At 52.0% G+C, this 25,618-nt stretch overlaps 1 protein-coding gene across 4 annotated transcripts in view; it reads left to right on the forward strand.

Moving 5' to 3' along the window:
• EML5 (EMAP like 5) overlaps positions 1-25,618 on the forward strand; it is a 329,289-nt gene that overhangs the window by 206,713 nt on the left and 96,958 nt on the right. For all 4 annotated transcript variants that reach the window (XM_065403925.1, XM_065403928.1, XM_065403927.1 and 1 more), the window contains exon 25: positions 20,419-20,595. In XM_065403925.1, coding sequence (XP_065259997.1) covers positions 20,419-20,595 — 177 coding nt within the window. The remainder of the gene's footprint in view (positions 1-20,418; positions 20,596-25,618) is intronic.

Below are 25,618 nucleotides of genomic sequence, written 5' to 3' on the forward strand. Positions count from 1 at the left end.
CCTGTTTGAGTGATGACAGTGGCAGGGACCCATTTAGCTCCAGAAGTATAATTCCAAGCCAAAACCGTCTGTCCCGGGCTAAAGGTTCAGTCTTTTGCTCTGGGTGCATGCCTGATGACTTGATCTTGCTGCTGATGTTGCTCAATTTGTTGGGGTTCAGAAGGTTTCAGCAGATCAAAGCAAGTGCGCAGCTGTCGTCCCATCGTTAGAAAGGCCGGGGATGCTTTGGTCATAGCATGAGGTGTGTTTCTGTAGGATAGTAAGAAGGTGTCCAGATGCTTTTGAATGGATAATTGTCCCCTTGCCAATTTCAAAGCTTGTTTAATTGTCTGCACAAATCTTTCAGCTAATCCATTGGTGGATAGATGATATGGTACTGAAGTGATGTGGTGTATCCCATTTGCCTTCATAAAATTTTGAAACTCCTGAGAGACGAACTGCGGTCCATTGTCACTCACAAGTTGTTCTGGCAGACCGAAATGACTAAAGAGTCCTCGTAGTTTTTGGATAGTACTCTCTGCAGTAGTGGTCTGCATTACAGAGACTTCTGGCCATTTAGAATGGGCATCTACCACCACCAAGAACATGCTTCCTTCAAGGGGGCCAGCGAAGTCAACGTGAATATGTTGCCATGGGTTTTCAGGCCAGTCCCATGGGTGTAGGGGTGCCCACTGAGGTGCATTCCTCACACCCTGACATGACATACAAGCTCTTGCCTTCTCGTCAATAGCACTGTCCAATCCAGGCCACCAAAAATAGCTTTGTGCAATTTCCTTCATGCGCACTATTCCACAGTGACCGGAATGTAGCTGGTCCAACAAGGTCGGGTGAGACCAGAGAGGTTTGTCGAGATGTTCCATGCATCACCAGGTCCATAACTTGGGACAATACTGGGTCAACTCGAGTTGCCTTCTTTACCTGAGTAGCGGTGATGGGTGTATTCTCTACCTGTTTAAAGTAAAAGATTTCCTTCTGGGCAATATCTTGACATTGGACTGGTAAAGGCAGCCTTGAGAGACCATCCGCATTGCCGTACAGAGTGGATTTCTGATATTTGATTTCATATGTGTGTGCGGAAAGCAACAATGCCCAACGTTGCATACGACTAGCAGCTAATGGAGGAATGCCTGTGTGGGGTCCAAAAATTGAAGTCAGGGGTCTATGGTCTGTGAGAAAAGTAAACGTCCGTCCGAACAGGTACTGATGAAACTTGCGAATTCCTAAAACGATTCCCAATGCCTCACATTCGATTTGGGCATAGTTAGTTTCTGCTTTGCTTAGAGTGTGCGAAGCAAAAGCAATAGGTCTCTCTTCTCCCGAAGGCATAATGTGTGATACGACTGCTCCCACTCCATAAGGGGATGCATCGCAGGCCAACTGTAGGGGTAAGGATGGATCAAAGTGCGTCAGAACTTCAGAATTTAGCAATGCATCCTTAGCTTTGTTAAATGTAACATCACAGGCTTCAGTCCACTTCCAGGCCTTGTTCTGCCCAAGGAGTTCGTGAAGTGGTTTTAGCAGTGTGGCTAACTGTGAGATGAACTTTCCATAATAGTTCAATAGTCCTAGAAACGAGCGAAGCTGGCTAACATTTCGAGATGGGGGAGCCTCCACAATAGCCTTAACTTTTGCAGGGGCCTTACGAAGACTTGTAGCATCAATGATGTGTCCTAAATATTCAACAGAGGGCTGGAAGAATTCACACTTGTCTTTGTGGACTCCTAGGCCATACTCTTCCAGTCTTTGTAGGGTAGCCTCTAAATTCTTTAGGTGATCCTCCTCATTCCTTCCAGTGACCAGGATGTCGTCCAGATAGCACAGGACTCCTGGCAAGCCACACAAGATCTGGTCCATAGCCCTCTGGAATAGGGCGGGAGCAGACGTTATTCCAAAGGGTAGGCGACAGTATCGATAAAGCCCCTTATGCGTCACAATAGTCAACAGCTCTAGGGACTTTTCATCGATGTGCATTTGTAAATACGCTTGACTCAGATGAATCTTACTGAACTTTTGTCTCCCAGCCAGGCCTGCGAAGAGGTCATCGATGGGGGGAAGCGGGTATTGCTTTGCACACAACAATGGGTTGACGGTGACTTTAAAATCACCGCAAATCCGGAGAGAGCCATCTTTCTTCACTATTGGAACAATAGGAGTTGCCCATGGGCTATGGGTAACTGGTATTAGGACTCCATTTGCGACCAGGCGCTCCAAGTCCGCTTCAACCTTCGGCCTGATGGCATAACGCACAGTTCTGGCTTTCAGATATTTTGGTTGACTGTCAGGTTTAATGTTCAATGTTACAGTGATTCCCTTCATACTTCCCAGATCCTCTCCAAAAACAGCAGCATGTTTCCTTAGTATAGTGAGCAGACTGGATTCTTCTTTAGTCATTTGGTGCACTTCTGCCCAGTTCAGCTGGATCTTCCTAAGCCAAGACCTACCCATTAAGGCTGGGTAATTATCTCTCACCACAAACTGGCAATTTAGCAGCCTGTCCATTGAGCTCCACCTTAACATCAGTAGTGCCCAACATTGGCACAGCTTCTCCTGTATATGTCTTCAGAACTGTTTTTGTTGCTTTAAGTGGAAGATGCTGTAGCTTTTCTTTATACACAGTCTCAGAGACCAGCGAGACGGCTGCACCGGTGTCCAGTTCCATGCGTATAGGTTTGCTGTCCAACATGTGAGCCCACTGCCAAAGACAAAACGTGGAGTGGCTCTTCTTGTGATGAGGTTTCTCCTTGGTCATCCTGGGCCTGCTCTAGGGTATGCAGATTTCCCTTTTTGATCAGCCAGACCACAGGCCTCTTTTTCTTTTGTTTACAGGCACACTCAATGTGTCCCTTTTTGCCACAGTGTCGACACACCAGGTCCTTACACCAGCATTCTGATGCATGGTGACCTGGCTTACCACAGCGGTAACATTCCTGACTCCCCACAGTTTTGTGGGTAGGTTCTTGACACTTTATGCACCCTACAGGATGCACCGATGTATTGCGCCTCCATGGAGTTCTGCAATGTCAACAGCCTTCTGTAAGGTAAGCTGAGCCTCTCTCAATAGGTGCTTCCGTATAGCTTCACTGTGCAGGCCGCACACTAACCTGTCACGTAGGGCATCATTTAGTATCTCCTTAAATTCACAGTGTTCTGCAAGCTTTCTCAAAGTTGCTACAAATTGTACAACTGTTTCGTCTTCTTTCTGGTCTCTTTTGTGGAAGCTATATCTTTCAGCAATTACCAATGGTTTTGGAGAAAAATGGGACCCCAGGATTTCCACAATGTCACTGTAAGATTTAGTCTCTGGCTTAACAGGGTGTAGTAAGCTGCATAGCAGGGAGTAGGTCTTAGCCCCTACAACACTTAAGAATATTGGCACTTTCTTCTCTTCTGTAATGTCATTTGCAATAACAAAAAGCTCAAAACGCTCCGTATATACATGCCCCATTGTACTATAGTCTCCTCAAAAGGTTCCAGTGGCCCTGTAAGTGTAGCCATGATTTTAGTTTCAGTTTGCACAGTTGGTGCAAACAAGCCAGTTCTCACCCCCTTCCAGCAGCAAAAAGGTTTTGTTTTGTTTTTTGTACCTTAACTTCTACTTCCTTCTGTTGCTGGGGCAGCACAGACATTCCATCCTCGTCGCCACGTTGTTATATCCTTGGGGCAACAGTTTTAGGAAGAAATCACTGGAGACACAGAGCTGTAAACCTTAAAAGCAGCCATTTATTGCCACACATTGAACTAGCCAAAACTGGTTGGGCTATCCCCTAATAATCTAACTCAGTTGCTATAGCAACACAAGATTCTATTACCACGACAACCAAATACACAACATTTTCCACCCTCACCAGGGAGCACAGGGTGCGTTGCCTCCTGGTGTTGGCCTCGCCCCACATGGAAAGCTACGTGCGGGCACTGGCACGGGTGGTGGGGCCCACGGCCATGGTGGCGGCCTCTAAGATGTTTGGGAAGGTGGTGTTCTTCCTGGTGTCGGAGGCCGCTGCCCAGGAGGCGGTGGAGAGGGGCTTGACGGTAGGGGGCATTCATGGCCCCCTTCAGCCTTTGGAGGACCTGGGCGTATGGGTGGTGTTTTCCTCTGTTCCTCCCTTCCTCCCCAATGTCGCCCTTTCGCTGTTCCTCTCCACCCTGTCTGTCCTCAGCCCCCTTCCATTGGGCTGCAAGGACCCTGCCCTCCGCCACGTTTTATCGTTCTGCCGGCAGGTGCAGATTCAAGTACCGCCGGCAGCATGTGACGGAGGGGCTCTGGAGGGGTCCTTTCTGGTGCCCCATCAAGGGACCCAATACTGGATAACTATTCTTCGGGGGAGGCCTGGTGCTTTCTCCGCCAGGCCGCGGGGCACGTCTGGAGGGACTGCCCCCTGGCCCGGCTTGGAGGGGCATCTGGGACCCCCGATATCTGGAAGGGCGTCGGCCCTTTCATCGCCGGCGGCCCTGATTGCCCGGTCCCTGGGGTCTCCTCTCCTCCATCTGTGACCGTTGCCAACTCTGCTCAGGTCCCGGGGAGGCCCCCCCAGTGTGCCTAGATGAGCGAGCGGGACCCGCTGTTGTGGTGGGTAGTAGACCAGGGCCCGCGGAAGAGAGGGTGGCAGGGCTGGTGGCAGGTATCGAGCGGGGCTTGCCCCAGGGGGAGTCTGTCCCTTTCCGTGCTGTCCTGCCCTCATCTTCCCTTACCCTCCTGTCATTACCCTCGCTCCCTGGTTCTGACCCGGCTGTCCAGCCCCCCTCCTCGGGGAGCTGGGAGCTTGTGCAAGGGAGGAGCCGTAAGCAGGGGGCGTGGGCCCAGCACCCCCCTCCCGTTGGCGAGGGGGAAGTGACCCCCTGTAAAACTATGAAGGGGGTTGCTGGTGCTGGGTTTTCTGTTGTCTCCCCTGCTGATGTTCGCCACTTGGAGTCGGCCTGAGGGGATCTTGGAAGGTGTCCCCCCCGCCCCTTTGCCATCTGTGCCCCCTGTAAGCGCCGAGGTGGCTACTGCCCTGGCTACTGTTGAGGGGGACCCCATAGAGGCGGGTGAGGACTTTTCCTCCATTTTTGATGAGATCAAGGCCCTGGGCTTGACCCCTACCACTGAGGGGGTGGATGCCCCCCTATTAGAGGGCCTCGGTCAGGGCGATTGTAATCTGTTGCCCCCCCTCCTCCCCTGCCTCAGGCTGTTGCCCCTGCTATTGCCTCGGTGGCGCCCCGGGACCTGACCATTTGCCTGGCTGCAGTTAGTACTCCGGCGGAGGCCACCATGCCCAGTGTGGCGACGGCTGAAGCAGAGCGGCTGGGCTCTGAGCCCAAGGGTGCATTTCCCTCTGAAGTGGGGTGGCAGCCCTAGCGCCCCCCCCCCCCCAGTGCTGTAATCATGGGTGCTTCATTTAGCGAGGCACCTGAGCCTAGCACTGTGGGGGCGCCCCAATCCCTTGCTGCCCTTCTAACCACCATGCCCTGTCAAGGGGCGCCGTGTCCCGGTGGCTTTGCCACTCGGGCCCCTGATTTTGTCCCTGAACCCAGCCCCGACCCTGTCCCTGTCCTTGGTCTGTGTCCTGCCCCGACCCCGTTCCAGCCCCTGCTATTGTCCTTCACCCTCTTTCCTTCCCTTCTCCCGTTGCCTCATTTTCCTTTTACAAGTGCCCCTGGGTTTTTGTTTTTCCCTCTCTTGGCCCAGCCAAGGCTGCAGTTCTCCCTCCGCCGCAATCCCCTGTGCTGGGGTCAAGCCATGGGACCAGTATGGGGACCCAACCAGGGGACGGTCAGGAGTCTCTGCCCCCTGCCCCCCAGGTACCGGGAGATGAGCTGTGCTCTTCCGTACTGGATACCCATGGTTCCAGAAATAGGGTGCAGCTCGCTCTCCAGTGCTGGGGGGACTTTCAGCTTGTCCTCCGGGCCATGAGGGCCATTTTAGGGGAGGGCAAAGAGACCTGGAGGCAGGACACTGCGGCCTACCAGCAGACCCACTGCTTCCGTGACTCCCTAATGGCTTTCAGGGTCGGTCACAGTTTCCTGCGGGGACCAATGGGGACTGCCAGTGTGCCTACCCGTGAGGATCTTCCCCAGCCCTCCTTATGCCAACGACCATCTTTGCCACTTTGAACACCCGGGGCTGTAGGGTGGGTCTCCACAGGTGTCAGGTGCTCTCCTTCCTTCGGGAAGGGGCGTTCTCGGTAATTTTCCTGCAGGAGACCCACACGGATCTGGCTGCCGAAACTAGCTGGCAGCTGGAGTGGGGGGACAGGGTGTGTTTTAGCCACCTTTCGGCTTGTCGGGCCAGGTGGCTACCCTGTTCTCCCCTGACCTACAGCCCGAGGCGCTGGAGACAGCTGAGGTCGTGCCGGGTCGCCTGCTGCACCTCCGGGCCCAGTGGAGGGGCTGACGTTGAACTTAATCAACATCTATGCCCCGACATCAGGCTCAGAGCGCGCGTATTTTTTCCAGCAGGTGTCCGCCTTCCTCAGCTCTCTAGATCCTCACGAGTGTCTGGTCTTGGGAGGGGATTTTAACGCTACCCTCAAGGAGTGGGACCACACAGGGACCAACCAGTGCCAGGCCGCCGCGGACGTCCTCCAGGAGATTATAGATCATCACTCCCCAGTGGACATCTGGCGCGACCACCACCCGGATGATGATTCCACCTTTACGTATGTCCAGGTGGAGGCTCGTCACCATCTTTCGCGGGCCCACTCCTCCAGCGTCCAGCCGGCCCTGTTCTCGGACCACCATTTGGTGGCCGTGAAGGCCTCTCTTACTCCAGAGAGGCCGGGGCTGGCCTATTGGCACTTTAATAACAGCTTGCTGGAAGATGTGGGCTTCGTGGCGTCCTTCTGGGAGTTCTGGCTGGCCTGGCGCAGGCAGAGGCAGGCCTTTCCCTCAGTGCAATGGTGGTGGGATGTAGGGAAGGTTCGTGCCTGGCTCTTCTGACATAGCTACACCTGGGGTGCCAGCCGGCGGAGCGATGTGGCAATAGAGCAGTTGGAACGGGAGGTCTTAGAGCTGGAGAGGCGTCTGGCCGCCAGCCCCGGGGATCCATCCCTCTGTGGAGTGTGCCGGGAGAAGCGGGAGGAGCTCTGGGCCCTTGACGATCTCCGGGCCTGGGGTGCCTTTGTTCGATCACGCATCCGTCTCCTGCGGGAGATGGATCGCAGCTCCCACTTCTTCTACACCCTGGAGAAAAAGAGGGAGGTGAGAAAGCACGTCCTCTGCCTTTTGGCGGAGGACGGCACCCCTGTCACAGATCCGGTGGAGATGCATGAGAGGGCCAGGGCCTTCTACGCTGGCCTTTTCTCCCCGGATCCGACCGAAGCCGATGCCTGTGGGGTGCTTTGGGACGAACTCCCGGCGGTCAACACGGACGACCGGGACTGGCTAGAGCTGCCTCTCACTCTGGCAGAGTTCTCGGAAGCCTCCATCTCATGCCCACTAATAAGTCTCCGGGCATGGACGGACTGACAGTGGAGTTCTACCGTATGTTCTGGGACGTCCTTGGCCCGGACCTTTCATCGTCTGGGCCGAGTCATTGGGGAGTGGGGTCCTCCCTCTGTCATGCAGGCGAGCAGTGCTCACCTTGCTTCCGAAGAAGGGGGACCTCCATGACCTTAAAAATTGGCGTCCTTTCTCGCTCCTCAGCCCAGACTATAAGGTCGTGGTGAAGGCCCTCTCGCTGTGACTGGGGTCCGTGCTGGTGGACGTGGTCCATCCTGACCAGACCTACACCGTCCCGGGCCGTACCATCTTCAACAATCTTTATTTGGTCCGGGATCTCCTTTAGCTTGGGTGTAGGATGGTCTATCATTCGCCCTACTTTCCCTGGATCAGGAGAAGGCATTCAACCGGATGGACCACAGATATCTCCTGGGCACTCTGCAGGCATTTGGCTTTGGGCCCCTTTTCGTGGGTTTTCTCCAGGTGCTGTATGCTTCCACGGAGTATTTGGTCAGGCTCAACTGGACCCTGACTGCACCTGCCAGCTTCGGGCAAGGAGTGCGTCAAGGCTGTCCGCTGTCAGGCCAGTCATATACTCTGGCCATTGAGCCCTTTCTCCGTCTCCTCTGGAAGAGGTTGACGGGGATGGTGCTCCGTGAGCCGGGGATGCAGTGATCCTGTCAGCGTACGCCGATGACATGCTCCTCGTGGTCCAGGACCCAGACGACCTGGTGTGGGTGGAGGCCTGCCAAGCTGTGTACTTGGCAGCCTCCTCCGCCTGGATCAACTGGGTCCAGAGCTCTGGCCTGATGGTCGGGGCTGGGTGGCAGGCAAGCTCCCCCACACCCGCGCTTCAGGCCATTCGGTGGAGCATGGGTCCGCTGCTCTATCTTGGCGTTTATGTTGTTGCCACGCATCTTTCTCCGCTGGAGAACTGGCATGATTTGGAGGGCAGGGTGGTTGAGCGGCTGTGGAGGTGGGCAGGACTGCTCCGGTGCCTCTCTCTTCGGGGGAGGACACTGGTGCTTAATCAGCTAGTCCTGTCCATGCTCTGGCACCGGCTCAACACCCTGTGCCCGGCCCCACAGTTCCTGGCCCGGCTCCAGAAGTTAGTTCTGGAGTTCTTTTGGTCAGGACTTTCCTGGGTCTCTGCGGGGGTTTTGCATCTTCCTCTGGAGGAGGGAGGACAGGGCCTGACATGCTTGCGCACGCAGATCCATGTCTTTCGCCTCCAGGCCCTTCAGAGACTCCTTTATGGTGCAGGTAGCTCAGCGTGGAGTACATTGGCGCACGCCTTCCGCCGCCGCCTCCGAGGGCTCCGATATGACCAGCAGCTCTTTTATCTCCACCTGAGAGGTCTTCCGCGAGACCTCTCCAAGCTGCCGGTCTTCTACCAGGACCTCCTCTGGACCTAGGAGCTAGTCTTGGCAACCAGGTCCATGGCGGCTACCGGGGGGCAGATTGCCTTGCGGAGCCCCTGCTACACAATCTCCATCTTCGTGTGCAGGTGGCGGAGTCCCCCCTCGGTGCACCAGAGTTTGGTCCTGGCGGAAGCTACCAGGATCTGAGACCTCCTGGACTACGACCGGGGGGACTGGGTGGATCCCTATGCGCTCAGAAGGTGCATGGGGCTCTCCGCCCTTGGCACCCCCTTGTGCGTACTTCGGGAGGTGAGGGCAACCTTATTGCCCACTTCTCGGCTTTTCCTCGAGCGGGTCCTGCGAGAGGGTATTCCCCGCCCACCCCTTGCCCCGGGCCCTCGGGATCTCTTCATTGGGCCCCTGCCCCGTGAGCCTTCGAGACCCCCACCCTTTTGTACCCCGAGCTGGCTGCACGATTTGCAGCCAGTTCTGAACCATGCCACGGGACCATCTTTACACGTTTGTGCTCCACACTCCTCATTTCCCCACCCTCACGTCCCACCCCGATACTAAGTGGTGGGACCTTTTACCAGCTGCAGAGGGTGGAGGACCCCAGTGGGGCTGTATTCCATCCTGGTTCCACGGCTCACCGGGGACATTAGTTGGCAGCTCCTTCATGGAGCCGTGAGCACGGGCGTGTACCTACCTCAGTTCACCCCTCTTCCCGACGCTTGCCCTTTTTGCGGTGTGAGGGAGACCCTGACGCATGTCTATCTGCAGTGCCCCAGGTTGCAGCCCCTCTTCCAGCTCATCCAGAACCTCTTGTTGAGGTTCTGGCTGCACTTTTCCTCGCACCTTTTTCTATATGCTCACCCCATCCGTGGCCCCACGAAGTCATGGGATCACCTCGTCAACCTCCTCCTAGCCATGGCCAAAGTGGCCATTTATAACACCAGGGAGAGGAGGTTGGCTGGGGGGGAGGCCTGCGACTGTGGGGCCCGTTTTTGTTCTTTCATCCATTCACACATCCGGGCAGAGTTCCTTTCGGCGGTGTCCGCTGGCTCCTTGGATGCTTTTGAGGAGCAGTGGGCGCTGTCCGGGGTTCTCTGCTTGGTGTGCCCTTCCGGTTCCCTAGTTATAGCCCTTTGACCCCCACACCTATCCTGTTTTTTTCCTTCGTTGACTCATGACTTGAGGTCTGGGCTCAGTAGCTCCCTCCCAGGCTGGGGGAGGGGACTTTACCTGTGGGCGGGCTTCTGCCCGCCCACTTCCCAGTACCTAATAGGACCACTCTCATGTTCTTCTGGTCTGAATCTGTCACATATCACTCCCCCCTTCTCAACACCAAGGGGTTGGGCAAACTTGGGTCATCATGCAATGCACCCGTGACAGGCCGTCTGCGTTGCCGTGGCAACTTCCGGCTCTGTGCTGGAACTGGAAGGGTTGGAGGGATAAGAACCATCTGGTCACCCTCACATTTTTTTCCTTGTCCTGCTGCGTCCACTGAAGAGAGGCATGGTCGGTCACGAGAATGAACTCCCTCCCTAGCAGGTAGTATCGCAGTGTTTCCATGGCCCATTTAATGGCAAGGCATTCCCTCTCAACCACCGCATATTTCTGCTCCCTTGGGAGGAGTTTCCTCCTAAGGTAGAGGATAGGGTGGTGTTCTTCTCCGACTATCTGGGATAGAACAGCCCCCAGTCCTACTTCGGATGCGTCTGTCTGCAGGATGAACCCGTTAGTGAAGTCTGGGGCTATAAGTACGGGGTCACTGCAGAGGGCTGTCCGCAGATCTGTAAATGCCCTCTCTGCTGCATCAGTCCATCGTACTATCTCAGGTACCCAAGCTTTTATTAGGTCCATCAGGGCACTTGCCCTGGTGGTGAAATGGGGGATAAAGCGTCGATAGTACCCCACTTCCCCCAAAAATGCCTGGACTTGTTTCTTGCGAATCGGTCAGGGCCAGTTTTGGATGGCCTCTAGTTTTATTGAGTTGGGGTTTTATTATGCCTTGTCCCACAATGTAGCCCAAATATTTAGCCTCTGTTAACCCTATGGCGCACTTGGCGTGGTTTGCAGTAAGGCCAGCACACCTTAGGGTATCTAGGGGTATGTCTACACTACGAAATTAGGTCGAATTTATAGAAGCCGGTTTTATAGAAATCGGTTGTATACAGCTGATTGTGTGTGTCCCCACATAAAATGCTCTAAGTGCTCTAGTCGGCGGACCGCGTCCACAGTACCGAGGCTAGCGTCGACTTCCGGAGCGTTGCACTATGGGTAGCTATCCCACAGTTCCCGCAGTCTCCGCCGCCCATTGGAATTCTGGGTTGAGATCCCAATGCCTGAATGATGCAAAACAGTGTCGCGGGGGGTTCTGGGTACATGTCGTCAGGCCCCTCCCCCTTTGTCAGAGCAACGGCAGACAATAGATTCGCGCCTTTTTACCTGGGTTACCTGTGCAGACAACATACCACGCCAAGCATGGAGCCCGCTCTGCTCAGCTCAGCTCACCGTCACCATATGTCCTCTGGGTGCCGGCAGACGTGGTACTGCATTGCTACACAGCAGCAGCTAATTGCCTTTTGGCAGTAGACGGTGTAGTATGACTGGTAGCCTTCATCGGCGATCTGGGTGCTGGCAGACGTGGGGCTGGCAGATGTGGGGCTGCATTGCACACAGCAGCAGCCCCTTGCCTTTTGGCAGTAGATGGTGTATTAAGATTGATATCCATCGTCGTCATAGTGCATGTCAATCATGGGCACCTGGGCAGACATGCTCAGTCCTATCGAACTGTCTTGACGATGATGGCTATCAGTCTTAGTACACTATTTTCTGCCAAGCGCCCAGTATTTTCTGCCAAGCACCCAGAAGATGCTGAGGGCTATCAGTCATGCTGCACCGTCGTCTGCCAGCTTAAGATGTAAAAAATAGATTTGTTCTGTATTCATTTGCTTCCCCCTCCCTCCGTGAAATCAACGGCCTGCTAAACCCAGGGTTTTGAGTTCAATCTTTGGGGGGGCCATTCTGTGTGACAGTTGTTTGTGTTTCTCCCTGATGCACAGCCACCTTTGTTGATTTTAATTCTCTGTACCTGTACGCCATGTCGTCACTCGCCCCTCCCTCCCTCCCTCCCTCCGTCAGATACTAGTTTCGCGCCTTTTTTCAGACCAGACGCCATAGCACTGGGATCATGGAGCCTGCTCAGATCACCGTGGCAATTATGAGCACTATGAACACCACGCGCATTGTCCTGGAGTATATGCAGAGCCAGGACATGCCAAAGCAAAATCAGGACCAGCCGAGGAGGCGATTGCAGCGCAGCGACGAGAGTGATGAGGAAATTGACATGGACATAGACCTCTCACAAGGCACAGGCCCCAGCAATGTGGAAATCATGGTGTTACTGGGGCAGGTTCATGCCGTGGAACGCCGATTCTGGGCCCGGGAAACAAGCACAGACTGGTGGGACCACGTCATGCTGCAGGTGTGGGACGATTCCCAGTGGCTGCGAAACTTTCGCATGCGTAAGGGCACTTTCATGGAACTTTGTGACTTGCTTTCCCCTGCCCTGAAGCGCCAGAATACCAGGATGAGAGCAGTCCTCACAGTTGAGAAGCGAGTGGCGATAGCCCTGTGGAAGCTTGCAACTCCAGACAGCTACCGGTCAGTCGGGAATCAATTTGGAGTGGGCAAATCTACTGTGGGGGCTGCTGTGATCCAAGTTGCCAGGGCAATGAAAGACCTGGTGATATCAAGGGTAGTGACTCTGGGAAACGTGCAGGCCATAGTGGATGGCTTTGCTGCAATGGGATTCCCAAACTGTGGTGGGGCCATAGACGGAACCCATATCCCTATCTTGTCACCGGAGCACCAAGCCACCGAGTACATAAACCGCAAGGGGTACTTTTCAATGCTGCTGCAAGCCCTGGTGGATCACAAGGAACGTTTCACCAACATCAACATGGGATGGCCGGGAAAGGTACATGATGCTCGCGTCTTCAGGCACTCTGCTCTGTTTCGAAAGCTGGAGGAAGGGACTTTCTTCCCGGACCAGAAAATAACCGTTGGGGATGTTGAAGTGCCTATCGTGATCCTTGGGGACCCAGCCTACCCCTTAATGCCATGGCTCATGAAGCCGTACACAGGCAGCCTGGACAGGAGTCAGGACCTGTTCAACTACAGGCTGAGCAAGTGCCGAATGGTGGTGGAATGTGCATTTGGACGTTTAAAAGCGCACTGGCGCAGCTTACTGACTCGCTCAGACCTCAGCGAAAAGAATATCCCCATTGTTATTGCTGCTTGCTGTGCGCTCCACAATATCTGTGAGAGTAAGGGGGAGACATTTATGGCGGGGTGGGAGGTTGAGGCAAATCGCCTGGCTGCTGATTACGCGCAGCCAGACACCAGGGCGGTTAGAAGAGCACAGCAGGGCGCGGTGCACATCAGAGAAGCTTTGAAAACGAGTTTTGTGACTGGCCAGGCTACGGTGTGAAACTTCTGTTTGTTTCTCCTTGATGAACCCTCCGCCCCCCCCCCCACCCGGTTCACTCTACTTCCCTGTAAACCAACCACCCCAGCCTCCCCTCCCCCCTTCGAGCACCGCTTGCAGAGGCAATAAAGTCATTGTTACTTCACATTCATGCATTCTTTATTAATTCATCACACAACTAGGGGGATAATTGCCAAGGTAGCCCGGGATGAGTGGGGGAGGAGGGAAGGAAAAGGACACACTGCAGTTTAAAACTTTAACGCTTATTGAAGGCCAGCCTTCTGATGCTCGGGCAATCATCTGGGGTGGAGTGACAGGGTGACCGGAGGCCCCCCCACCGTGTTCTTGGGCGTCTGGGTGAGGAGGCTATGGAACTTGGGGAGGAGGGCTGTTGGTTACACAGGGGCTGTAGCGGCGGTCTCTGCTCCTGCTGCCTTTCCTGCAGCTCAACCATACACTGGAGCATATCAGTTTGATGCTCCAGCAGCCGGAGCATAGACTCTTGCCTTCTGTCTGCAAGCTGACGCCATCTATCATCTTCAGCCCGCCACTTGCTCTGTTCATCCCGCGATTCAGCCCGCCACTTCTCCTCTCGTTCATACTGTGCTTTTCTGTAGTCTGACATTGACTGCCTCCACGCATTCTGCTGTGCTCTCTCAGCGTGGGAGGACATCTGGAGCGCCGTGAACATATCATCCCGCGTCCTCCGTTTTCTTCTTCTAATCTTCACTAGCCTCTGTGAAGGAGAAACATTTGCAGCTGGTGGAGGAGAAGGGAGAGGTGGTTAAAAAAGACACATTTTAGAGAACAATGGGTACACTCTTTCACGTTAAATTTTGCTGTTCACATTACACAGCACATGTGCTTTCGTTACAAGGTCGCATTTTTCCTCTTATATTGAGGGCCTGCCGGTTTGGTGTGAGAGATCACTCACGCAGTGCCAGGCAACAGATTTCGGCTTGCAGGCAGCCATGGTAAGACACAGTCTTTTGGCTTTTTTAACCTTCTTAACATGTGGGAATGGTTTCAAACAGTAGCGCTCTCATTTCCCATACCAAGCACCCCTTGGGTTGGCCATTTAAAATGGGTTTGCAATGTAAAAGGAGGGGCTGCGGTTTCCGGGTTAACATGCAGCACAAACCCAACTAACTCCTCTCCCCCCCCACACCCAATTCTCTGGGATGATCACTTCACCCCTCCCCCCCACCGCGTGGCTAACAGCGGGGAATATTTCTGTTCAGCAGAGCAGGAAGGTGCACCTCTGAATGTCCCCTTAATAAAATCGCCCCATTTCAACCAGGTGACCATGAATGATATCACTCTCCTGAGGATAACAAAGAGCGATAAGGAATGGATGTTGTCTGCATGCCAGCAAACACCGGGACCATACGCTGCCATGCTTTGTTATGCAATGATTCCAGACTACGTGCTACTGGCCTGGCGTGGTAAAGTGTCCTACCATGGCGGACGGGATAAGGCAGCCCTCCCCAGAAACCTTTTGCAAAGGCTTTGGGAGTACATGAAGGAGAGTTTTCTGGAGATGTCCCTGGAGGATTTCCGCTCCATCCCCATACACGTTAACAGACTTTTCCAGTAGCTGTACTGGCCGCGATTGCCAGGGCAAATTAATCATTAATCATTAAACACGCTTGCTTTTAAACCATGTGTAATATTTACAAAGGTACACTCACCAGAGGTTCCCTGTGTGCCCTCAGGGGATGGGAGCACGCCTTGGGTGAGTTCGGGGGTTACTGGTTCCAGGTCCAGGGTGATAAACATATCCTGGCTGTTGGGGAAACCGGTTTCTCCGCTTCCTTGCTGCTGTGAGCTATCTACATTATCTCCATCCTCATCTTCCTCATACCCCGAACCCGCTTCCCTGTGTGTTTCTCCAGTGAGGGAGTCATAGCACACGGTTGGGGTAGTGGTGGCTGCACCCCCTAGAATGGCATGCAGCTCCTCGTAGAAGCGGCATGTTTGCGGCTCTGCCCCGGACCTTCCGTTTGCTTCTCTGGCTTTGTGGTAGGCTTGCCGTAGCTCCTTAATTTTCACGCGGCACTGCTGTGCGTCCCTGGTATGGCCTCTGTCCTTCATGGCCTTGGAGACCTTTTCTAATATTTTGCCATTTTGTTTACTGCTACGGAGTTCAGCTAGCACTGATTCATCTCCCCATATGGCGAGCAGATCCCGTACCTCCCGTTCGGCCCATGCTGGAGCTCTTTTGCGATCCTGGGACTCCATCACGGTTACCTGTGCTGATGAGCTCTGCGTGGTCACCTGTGCTCTCCACGCTGAGCAAACAGGAAATGAAATTCAAACGTTTGCGGGGCTTTTCCTGTCTACCTGGTCAGTGCATCTGAGTTGAGAGTGCTGTCCAGAGCGGTCACAATGAAGCACTGTGGGATAGCTCCCGGAGGCCAATAATGTCGAATTCCGTCCACACTACCCCAATTCCGACCCGCTAAGGCCGATTTTATCGCTAATCCCCTCGTCGGAGGTGGAGTAAAGAAACTGGTTTAAAGGGCCCTTTAAGTCGAAAGAAAGGGCTTCGTTGTGTGAACGTGTCCAGGCTTAATTCGATTTAACACTGCTAAAGTCGACCTAAACTCGTAGTGTAGACCAGGCCTAGGACAGCTTCCACCTTCTCCAGGTGGGTTTCCCAGTCCGAAGTATGAATAACCATATCGTCCAGGTAGGCGGCCGCATAACTGGCATGGGGGCGCAATAGCTTATCCATGAGGTTCTGAAAAATAGATGGGGCCCCATGCAGACCCAACGGGAGGACTGTATATTGAAAGAGACCCTCCAGCGTGGAGAAAGCGGTCTTCTCTTTTGCATCTTCAGCAAGGGGAATCTGCCAATACCCTTTAGTTAAGTCTTCAGTGGTCAGGAACCGGGCATTTCCTAGTCGGTCCACTAACTTGTCTATGTGGGGGATAGGGTACGCGTCGAACTGGGACACCTCATTCAGCTGACGGAAGTCATTACAGAACCTCGTGGAGCCATCCGGTTTGGGCACTAGCACGATCGGGCTAGACCACTGACTGTAGGATTCTTCGATTACCCCTAACTACAGCATTTTCTTTACTTCTGCTCTGATTTCTTCTCTTTTGGCTGCTGGCACCCGGTAGGGGCTCATCGTTACCTTGACCCTGGGGTTTGTATTGATGTGGTGGTATGTCTCAGTTGTTCGACCTGGCCAAGACAATAATACGTCTTGGTTCCAGTTGATCATCTTGGTCACCTCCTCTCTTTGGGCTGGCGTTAAATCGGGAGATACCCTCACCGGCTCGGGGTTTTTGTTCTCCTGTGGTAGGTCCTTTTGGACAACTACACACACTTCTTGGGTATGCCAGGGTTTTAGAAGGTTGATGTGGTACACTTGTTCTGGTTTTCTATGTCCCGGTTGTTGTACCTTGTAATTTACCTCTTCTATAGGTTCAACTACTTCATAGGGCCCCTGCCATTGGGCCAAGAATTTACTCTCTGCCGTGGGTACTAACACCATTACTCGGTCTCCTGGTTGGAACTACCGTACCTTTGCTTGGCGGTTGTAGTGAGTTTACTGGTCTTTTTGGGCCTTCTCCAGGTGCTCCCACACTATGGGGGTGACTTGGGTTATACGGTCTCTCATTTGCAATACATGTTCAACTATATTCTTCCCCGTATTGGGCTTCTCTTCCCAAATCTCCCTGGCTATGTCTAGTATGCCCCGGGGGTGGCGACCATATAATAGCTCAAAGGGAGAGAATACAGTGGAGGCTTGGGGAACTTCACGGATGGCGAATATCAGGTAGGGCAACGGTATCCCAGTCCTTTTCATCCCTACTTACCACCTTTCTTATCATGGATTTGAGGGTCCGGTTGAATCTCTCTATCAGACCATCGGTCTGCGGGTGGTAAACCGAGGTTCGCAGGGTCTGGACATGGAGCAGAAGTCCTTCATCAGTTTAGACATAAAAGGCGTTCCTTGGTCTGTTGGAATCTCTTTTGGTAGCCCTACCCGGGCAAAAATGTCCACTAGCGCTTTTGCTATGGACTTAGAGGTCGTGTTTCGGAGGGGAATGGCCTCTGGATACTTGGTTGCATAATCCAAGATGACAAGCACATATTGGTGGCCTTGAGTCACCTTTTCTAGAGGTCCCACCAGGTCCATGGCTATTCGCTCAAAGGGAATCTCAGTGATTGGTAGGGGTACCAAAGGGGCCCTTAGATGTGGGCGAGGGCTGTGCAATTGACACTAGGGACAAGAGGCGCAGTACCACCGGACATCCTCATGTACCCCTGGCCGGAAGAATCTGCGCAAGATCCGTGCCAGGGTCTTCTCTACCCCCAAGTGTCCCCCAAAGAGGTGACTGTGGGCGAGACTTAATATTGCCCTCTGATGTTTTTTTGGTACCAGGAGCTGGTTTACCGTTTGTTCCTGCATTTGTACCACCCAGTACAGGAGATCCTTCTTAATCACAAAATAGGGCACTGGCCCCCGGGCCTTTCCTTCTACGAGCACCCCATCTATCTCAGCCACCTCTTTTCTGACATCATACCTGGGGTCTTCCACCTGGTCTCGCTCGAAAGTCTCTCTTCCGGGACCTGTTGCCCCGAACTCCGAGGAACTGTCCTCCGTCCCCTTGGTCAGTTCAGTGGCATTGGGGTTGGGACCAGCCTCTGCTTCCTCCTCCCCTTCGGGGTCTCTCCCTCAGTTTCCCATGCCCGTCGACCTACCATGGCAACGTTCTGGCTCTGAAGCAGGATCTGGGTGCCCAAAACCTTTACTGCCCTCCTTTCCCTCTTGGTTTTTCTGCCCTTCCCAGAGGCAGGGAACAACTCTTGAGATATTTCAGCAAAGAAGAGGGGGTGACTTTCTGTTAGGGATGACTCCTTAACTTCGGGATCCTCTCCTCTCTCCCGCCCCTCTGGCAGGAGCAAATTTTCAAATCCCAGGAAATCCCTTCCAATGAGTACAGAGTATGGGAGTTTAGGGACCACTCTCCCTCTTACCCCGGTGATGTTTTCCTGGATTTCGATCCTCACTGGGATGACAGGATAATAACTAACGGTCCCATGTACACATGTTACTCCCGTATGCTTGGCCTGTATTAACTGGCTGCGTTTCACTAGTTTCCTCGAAATCAGGGTGACAGCGCTGCCAGAGTCCTCAATCGCCATGGTCTCTACCCCATTCAGTTTCACCAGTTTTGTATATTGATGTGGGGTAACTGCAACCCCCACAAGGTTGATTAAGGTGCATGGGTCTGCCCAGTCCCCCAGGTTACACTGCATGAGCTCCTCAATATTGGGACATTGTGCCACTAGGTGTCCCAATTCCCCACACATGTAACACCTATAAGGGGCTCTAGGTGCTCCGTTGTCTCTTGGGTTAGGGGTCTTTGCCCTGTGGTTCCCCCACTCAGGCTATTCCCCCCCTTTCTGGGTTCCCGGCTGCTCTGTAGCCACTACCCTCTTCCACCTGGGGCTCCCCAGATGCTTAGTTACCTGACCTTCTGGGGTCACAGCTGGGTACTTGTTTCAGGAAGGGGCTTCTCTAGGTAGTCGGGACAGCTCTTGGGCCGCTATCCGTCTCTCCACCAACGTGATCACACCGTCTTAAGTGAAGGGGTTGTTCTGGCCCACCCATGCACGAAGATCCGGCGGCTGTCCCCTCATATAGCGGTCTGTGACCAAAGTTTCCAACTTTTCCTCCCGGTTGCATACTTCGGGTCGTAACCACTTCCGGGTGAGGCGAATGAGGTTGAACAATTGTGACCTCAGAGGTTTGTCCTCCTGGTACCTCCACTCATGGTATCTCTGGGCTTGTACTGTGGTTGTTACGCCTGATTACACCAGGATCTCCGCCTTCAGCTGGGGGTAGTCAACGGCAGCTTCAGCAGGCATGTCGTGATCGGCTTTCTGGGCCTCTCCACATAAGAAGGGAGCGAGGATGCTGGCCCACTGGTCCTGAGGCCATGCCTCTCACAAGGCGGTCCTCTCAAAGGAGAGGAGATACGCCTCTATGTCATCATCGGCTGTTATCTTTGGTAGACAACCAGTAGCCCTCCATACTCGCGACCCTTCAGATCCTTGGTTTTTGGCGGTGAGGGCTTTCAGTTGGCCGACCACCTCCCGCAAGAGGGCTCGATCCTGGGAGGCCTGCCCTATCAATAATTGGTTAGTCTCTTGTTGTAGCCGCATGGATTCTTGTTGTGCCCTCGCTTGGACTCGGGTGGCCTCCTGCTGGGCTGCAGTGGCTTGCATCAGTGCTTTTATTACGTCTTCCATTGTGGTGAGGACACCCAAACCCAGTTTACTTTTTTTTTTTAACTCTCCCCTTTTTCCACTGTGCTGTGAACGATAAGTCAACTATCTCACCCCTGACACCAGTTGTGGTGGGTCCCACGCTTCTGGGCGGATTCAGTGGCCTCAGAAACTTGATAAGGCCCCAATGTGACCTCCCTTTTTCAGTGTAGTGGCAAGAGTCACAGCCTATTGAGTTACTTTCATCACCAGCCAGTATGGGAGATGGGAAGGGGGAATACCCCACAGTCTCTGTTACTCCGTAGAGCTCAGTAGGCGCAGTTCGGCCTCCTGTCTGATCCGAGTCCTGCTTCCCTTCTCCAGGGAATCTCTGTAGAGTACGGGGGCGAGGGGAATCCAGGTCCGCCCTCTACTCTGGGTTCCAGCCCAGGGACCCTAATGGTGGCAACTGTTGGCAGCTTTCCCTTCACCACTGACGCTGCCTTGATTCCCTGGGCCACTTCCCCCATGGTCCCCTTTTCTTAGCTTCACCCTTACCTCAGGATTCAGCAATGCTTCCTCTTCTCCAGCTCCTTTCACCTCGGCTCCCCAGAGGGCACTGGAAGGAGAGCTTTTAAACAGTATAAGTGGGACCTTGATTGGTTCCAGCTGTCTCCATTAGCCGAACGGCCTTAACTGGTTAATTGGCATCAGGTGTCTTAATTGGTCTGGAGTAGCTTTTGTTTGGCTATCCAGGAACAGGGACCTGCTCATTCAGAAGGCTGATGTTCCTGCCTTCCACCACTCTCTTATATTCTTCTGGTCTGAATCTATCACAGTATATAAAATAATATATTTTGAAATAAAAAAGCTTTTGTTTTGTTTGAGATCAGATTGATGACAAATTTTGTTTTGTAGGTTGAAAAGATTGGCTGGGCATCATGGACAAGTGTTCTGGGCTCTTGCTGTGAAGGAATCTGGCCAATAATTGGGGAAGTCACAGATGTAACTGCTTCATGCCTCACCAGTGATAGTAAAGTCTTGGCCACAGGAGATGATTTTGGGTTTGTGAAACTTTTCCGATTCCCTGCTAAAGTAAGTAAGTTTCTAACTGTGGTATTAGAAGACTGGTTAATGAAATTGTTTATGCCAGCACTTACCAAAATTATCACTCCATATAAAGCATAATATTGCTCTTACATTTTTTGTCACCATGATCAGTTAAGGAAATAATTATGACATTGTAAGTTGTTGTGCATTAAACTGTGAAATATATTTATGCCATCACATAGTTCTTCAATTGTTAATATTATACCATACAAGTGATGTCAGCAGTGCACGTGCTTATAGTATTTTAACATGAAGTTTCACAACTGCTACACAGTACTAAACCTCTGTGTTTAATATTGTTATGCACAGTTCTCCTTTGAGTGGTTGCTCATGTTCATTCCAGTGTAGGTGTGTGCTCGCCACGAGCACCGCTGCCGGAAAGTTTTTCCCTCAGTGGTATCCATCAAGTCAGCTCTTGTACTCCCTGGAGTCACGTGCTCATGATGCCGGTAGAAAGGGCCTCGCAGCGCCCTCAGTTCCTTCTTACTGCCCGTGACAGTCGCTGGAACTACTTCGTCCTTGTGTTCACAAATACTCCTCAGTGGACTTTGTTTCTAATTTGTTGTGTATAGTTACCATTATTATAGTTAAGTTTTAGTTGTTAGAACAGTTGTTAGGTTAATGAACCCCAAGTTGTGGGGTTAGTCACTGCCTGGCACCGGGATATGCCTCAGTTTCTGAGGTTTAAGCCTTCTGGTTCTTGCCACAAGCCTATGCTGGTGAGCAACCCCCATTCCAGCTGCATTAAGTGCCTGGGGGAAGCTCATGTGCGGGAGCGCTGCAAGATCTGCAAGAACTTCATGCCCCGCACCAAAAAAGATGGGGACAAGAGACTTAAGTTTATTCTTATTGAGGCAGCTCTCTGTCCTCCCTCGGAGCCAAGTCCCTCGGACTCAGCACCAAGTACTTCAGCTTCTTTCAGAAGCGCCCCAGCGACTATTAGGACTTAGCTCCGGTCTCCATCCCCGGCACCGAGAAGGGACATTGCTTCTGCCTCTCGGGAGCCTCGTCACCGTCTGTCATCTCCAGGGCCGAAGAAGACTGCGCCGGCCAAGGACTCTCAGCACTGCTCTTCATCACTGGTGCTGAAAAAGATGGACAGAAGTCAATCCCCGACCCCCAGGTCACAGAGAGACTCTAGTAGAGTGCAACCCGTGCCAGACCACCCTGAGATCTCTAGAGCAGGGGTCGGCAACCTTTCAGAAGTGGTGTGCCAAGTCTTCATTTATTCACTGTAATTTAAGGTTTTGTGTGCCAGTAATACATTTTAACGTTTTTAGAAGGTCTCTCGCTATAAGTCTATATTATATAACTAAACTATTGTTGTATATAAAGTAAATAAGGTTTTTAAAATGTTTAAGAAGCTTTATTAAGGGGGGAGGGATAGCTCAATGGTTTGAGCATTGGCCTGCTAAACCCAGGGTTGTGGGTGTTCAATCCTTGAGGGGGCCATTTAGGGATCTGGGGCAAAAATCTGTCTGGGGATTGGTCCTGCTTTGAGCAGGGGGTTGGACTAGATGACCTTCTGAGGTCCCTTCCAACCATGATATTCTATGATCCCTATGATGATTTAAAATTAAATTAAAATGCAGATCTTATCAGTTTAGTGTGATCCTTGCCCTTGCTTTTCCTTGCTGAGTTTTCCAATGTCTGGCACGTATTTGGATACTTTAAGCTGCACACAGGCTTCTGAGTGATCAGTTGTTAACTGGCTCCGATTAGGACAGATTTCATATGTGAAAATATATGGATCCAAATACTGAAAGTATTGCAAACGAAATTTTCTTCAAACAGTAAAATTTCACTGCCAGGGACGTCCAGCAGGTCAGAATAGAGACCCCATGATCTCTCTCGGTAGCTTCAATTGCACTCCGCAGATCTCCAAACTTTGATGCCCACAATTCTGAGCTTTTTAACTGAATGAGCTGCATTTCGAAATCTTCAGCACCCATCCACTGAAATACAGACAAATCCAAGTCGCTTTCATTGAACTTTTCAGATTGAATTAGAAAAGAAAGCATTGGGCCAAATCACTGGAAATCTTGAAATGTGTCAAAAATTTCAGATTCCAGTTCTTGCATGTACATTCCAATCTCATTGACACTGACAGTGCAACGTCTCGATAGCTCTTTTATGTGTTGGAAGTAGCGGAAAGTCGAAGTTCGAATATCCCGAGAAAAAACTGCTAGTTTTACAACAAATAAGAACATAAGAACATAAGAACATAAGAAAGGCCGTACTGGGTCAGACCAAAGGTCCATCTAGCCCAGTATCTGTCTACCGACAGTGGCCAATGCCAGGTGCCCCAGAGGGAGTGAACCTAACAGGCAATGATCAAGTGATCTCTCTCCTGCCATCCATCTCCATCCTCTGGTGTCCCTAGCCTCTGTTCGTCATTCTTACCCATCCTGGCTAATAGCCATTTATGGACTTAGCCACCATGAATTTATCCAGTCCCCTTTTAAACATTGTTATAGTCCTAGCCTTCACAACCTCCTCAGGTAAGGAGTTCCACAAGTTGACTGTGCGCTGCGTGAAGAAGAACTTCCTTTTATTTGTTTTAAACCTGCTGCCTATTAATTTCTTTTGGTGACCCCTAGTTCTTGTATTATGGGAATAAGTAAATAACTTTTCCTTATCCACTTTCTCAACATCACTCATGATTTTATATACCTCTATCATGTCCCCCCTTAGTCTTCTCTTTTCCAAACTGAAGAGTCCTAGCCTCTTTAATCTTTCCTCATATGGGACCCTCTCTAAACCCTTAATCATTTTAGTTGCTCTTTTCTGAACCTTTTCTAGTGCTAGAATATCTTTTTTGAGGTGAGGAGACCACATCTGTACACAGTATTCGAGATGTGGGCGAACCATGGATTTATATAAGGGCAATAATATATTCTCAGTCTTATTCTCTATCCCCTTTTTAATGATTCCTAACATCCTGTTTGCAAATGCTTTCCAGGTTTCATAAAGATCCAGAACCGTTTGCCCTGCACCCTGGAGACAGAGGTTGAGCTCGTTTAGGTGAGTGGGACCTCACGAGCTCCTTTTTATCCAAGAAGTGTAGTTGCTCCTAAGGTTGGGAGCTGTGAAGGAGGTTCCACAGGAGCTAAGGAGCCAGGGGTCCTATTCCAGTTATTTCCTAATCCTGAAGGCCAACAGCAGTCTCAGACCAATTCTAGACCTGCGGAAGCTCAAGAAGTTCATGAAGAGACTGAAGTTCCGCATGGTCTCCTTGGCCTCTCTCATCCCCTCCTTGAATCCTGGACCCCCTCTATCATCCCCTCCCTGGATCCCCTCAATTTGAAGGATTCTTATTTTCATATTGCAGTCTTTCAGGGACACAGAAGGTTCCTCAGATTCATCGTGAATCATGTGCACTACCAGTTTGCAGTGCTTCCATTTGGCCTATCAGTGGTCCTTTGGGTCTTCACGAAGTGCATGGCAGTCATCACGGCCTTCCTGGGGAAACAAGGGGTTCAGGTCTACCCTTACCTCGACGACTGACTGATCAAAGGTTGGACCGAGGCCCAGGTGGAGACAAATGTAAAGTTAATACAGTCAACTTTCCAGGACTTGGGCCTGTTAATAAATACCCAGAAGTCTACCCTTGCCCTGGTTTAAAGGATAGAATTTATTGGTGCAATCCTCGACTTGGTCAAAGTCAGAGCCTTCTTCCCAGAAGCCCAGTTCCAAGAGCTAGGGGCACTCATGGAAAGCCATCACCAGGACAAAGTACCTAATGCTCCTGGGCCACATGGTATCATGCACCTATGTGTTGCAGCAAGTGAGACTACAGCTCAGACCTCTTCAGCTTGGTTGGCATCGGTATATGCACCGGGCCAACACCGCTTGGACACAGTAGTCACACTTCCCCCATCAGTGATTGCTTCCTTTCTTCAGTGGCTGGACCCGCTGCCAGTGTATGCTGGAGTCCCGTTCTTGAGACCCCATCTATCAGTGTCTCTCATCACAGACACTTTGGCGATGGGCTGGGGAGCTCACCCCTCAGAACTCAGGTCTTCTGGTCTCCAGAGGAGTTCGTGTTACATATCAACGTCAGGGAGCACAGTGCAGTTTGCCTAGCCTGCCAGGCATTCCAAAACCATTTGGAGGGCAAGTGCATGTCGATCCTCACAGACAACATGACAGCAATGTTTTATATAAACAGGCAGGGTAGGGTGTGCTCCTCTCACTTGTGCCAGGAAGCTCACCTGTGGGAATTCTGCATAGCCCACTCGATCCACCTCGAGGCCTCCTATCTGCTGGGGTCACAGAATGAGCAGCAGATCATCTCAGTCCTTCTGCAGTCACCACAAGTAGTCCATCCATCCAGACATTGTGAAACACATCTTCCAGAAGTGGGGGACTCCCCACATCAACCTGTTCATGATGAGGCACAACAGGAAGTGTCTTCAGTTCTGCTCCTTCCTCGACCACAGCCCAGGGTCACTTGCAGACTCTTTTCTCCTCCCTTGGATGGACCATCTCTTCTATGCATTTCCTCCCATCCCTCTCCTACACAAGGTCTTGCTATAGATCAGAAGGGACAGGACGTGCCTTATCCTGATAACCTCAGCTTGGCCACATCAGCACTGGTTCACCACCCTCCTGGACCTCTCAGTTGAAGCGCCATTCCATCTGCCTTCATTTCCAGACCTGATCTCCCAGGACCATGGCCATCTACCTCATCCAAACCTCAAGTCCCTTCATCTCATGGCCTGGAAGCTCCAAGGCTGAACCCCACAGAGCTAGCATGCTCAGGACAGTTCGTGAGGTGTTTTTAGGGAGCAGAAAACCCTCCACTAGAGCCACTTATCTGGCAAAGTGGAAAAGATTCTTGATTTGGTCTGCACTAAAGGGTATTTCTCCTACACAGTCAACACTGTCTTTCATTTTGGACTGCTTGCTCTACTTGAAACAACAAAGCCTATCTGTGTCATCTATCAGGGTCCAACTAGTGGCAATCTTGGCTTTTCACCCATGGGTGAATGGGTGTTCTGTTTTC

This window comes from Emys orbicularis, chromosome 4 (assembly GCF_028017835.1).
Source record: "Emys orbicularis isolate rEmyOrb1 chromosome 4, rEmyOrb1.hap1, whole genome shotgun sequence".
NCBI lineage: Eukaryota > Metazoa > Chordata > Testudines > Emydidae > Emys > Emys orbicularis.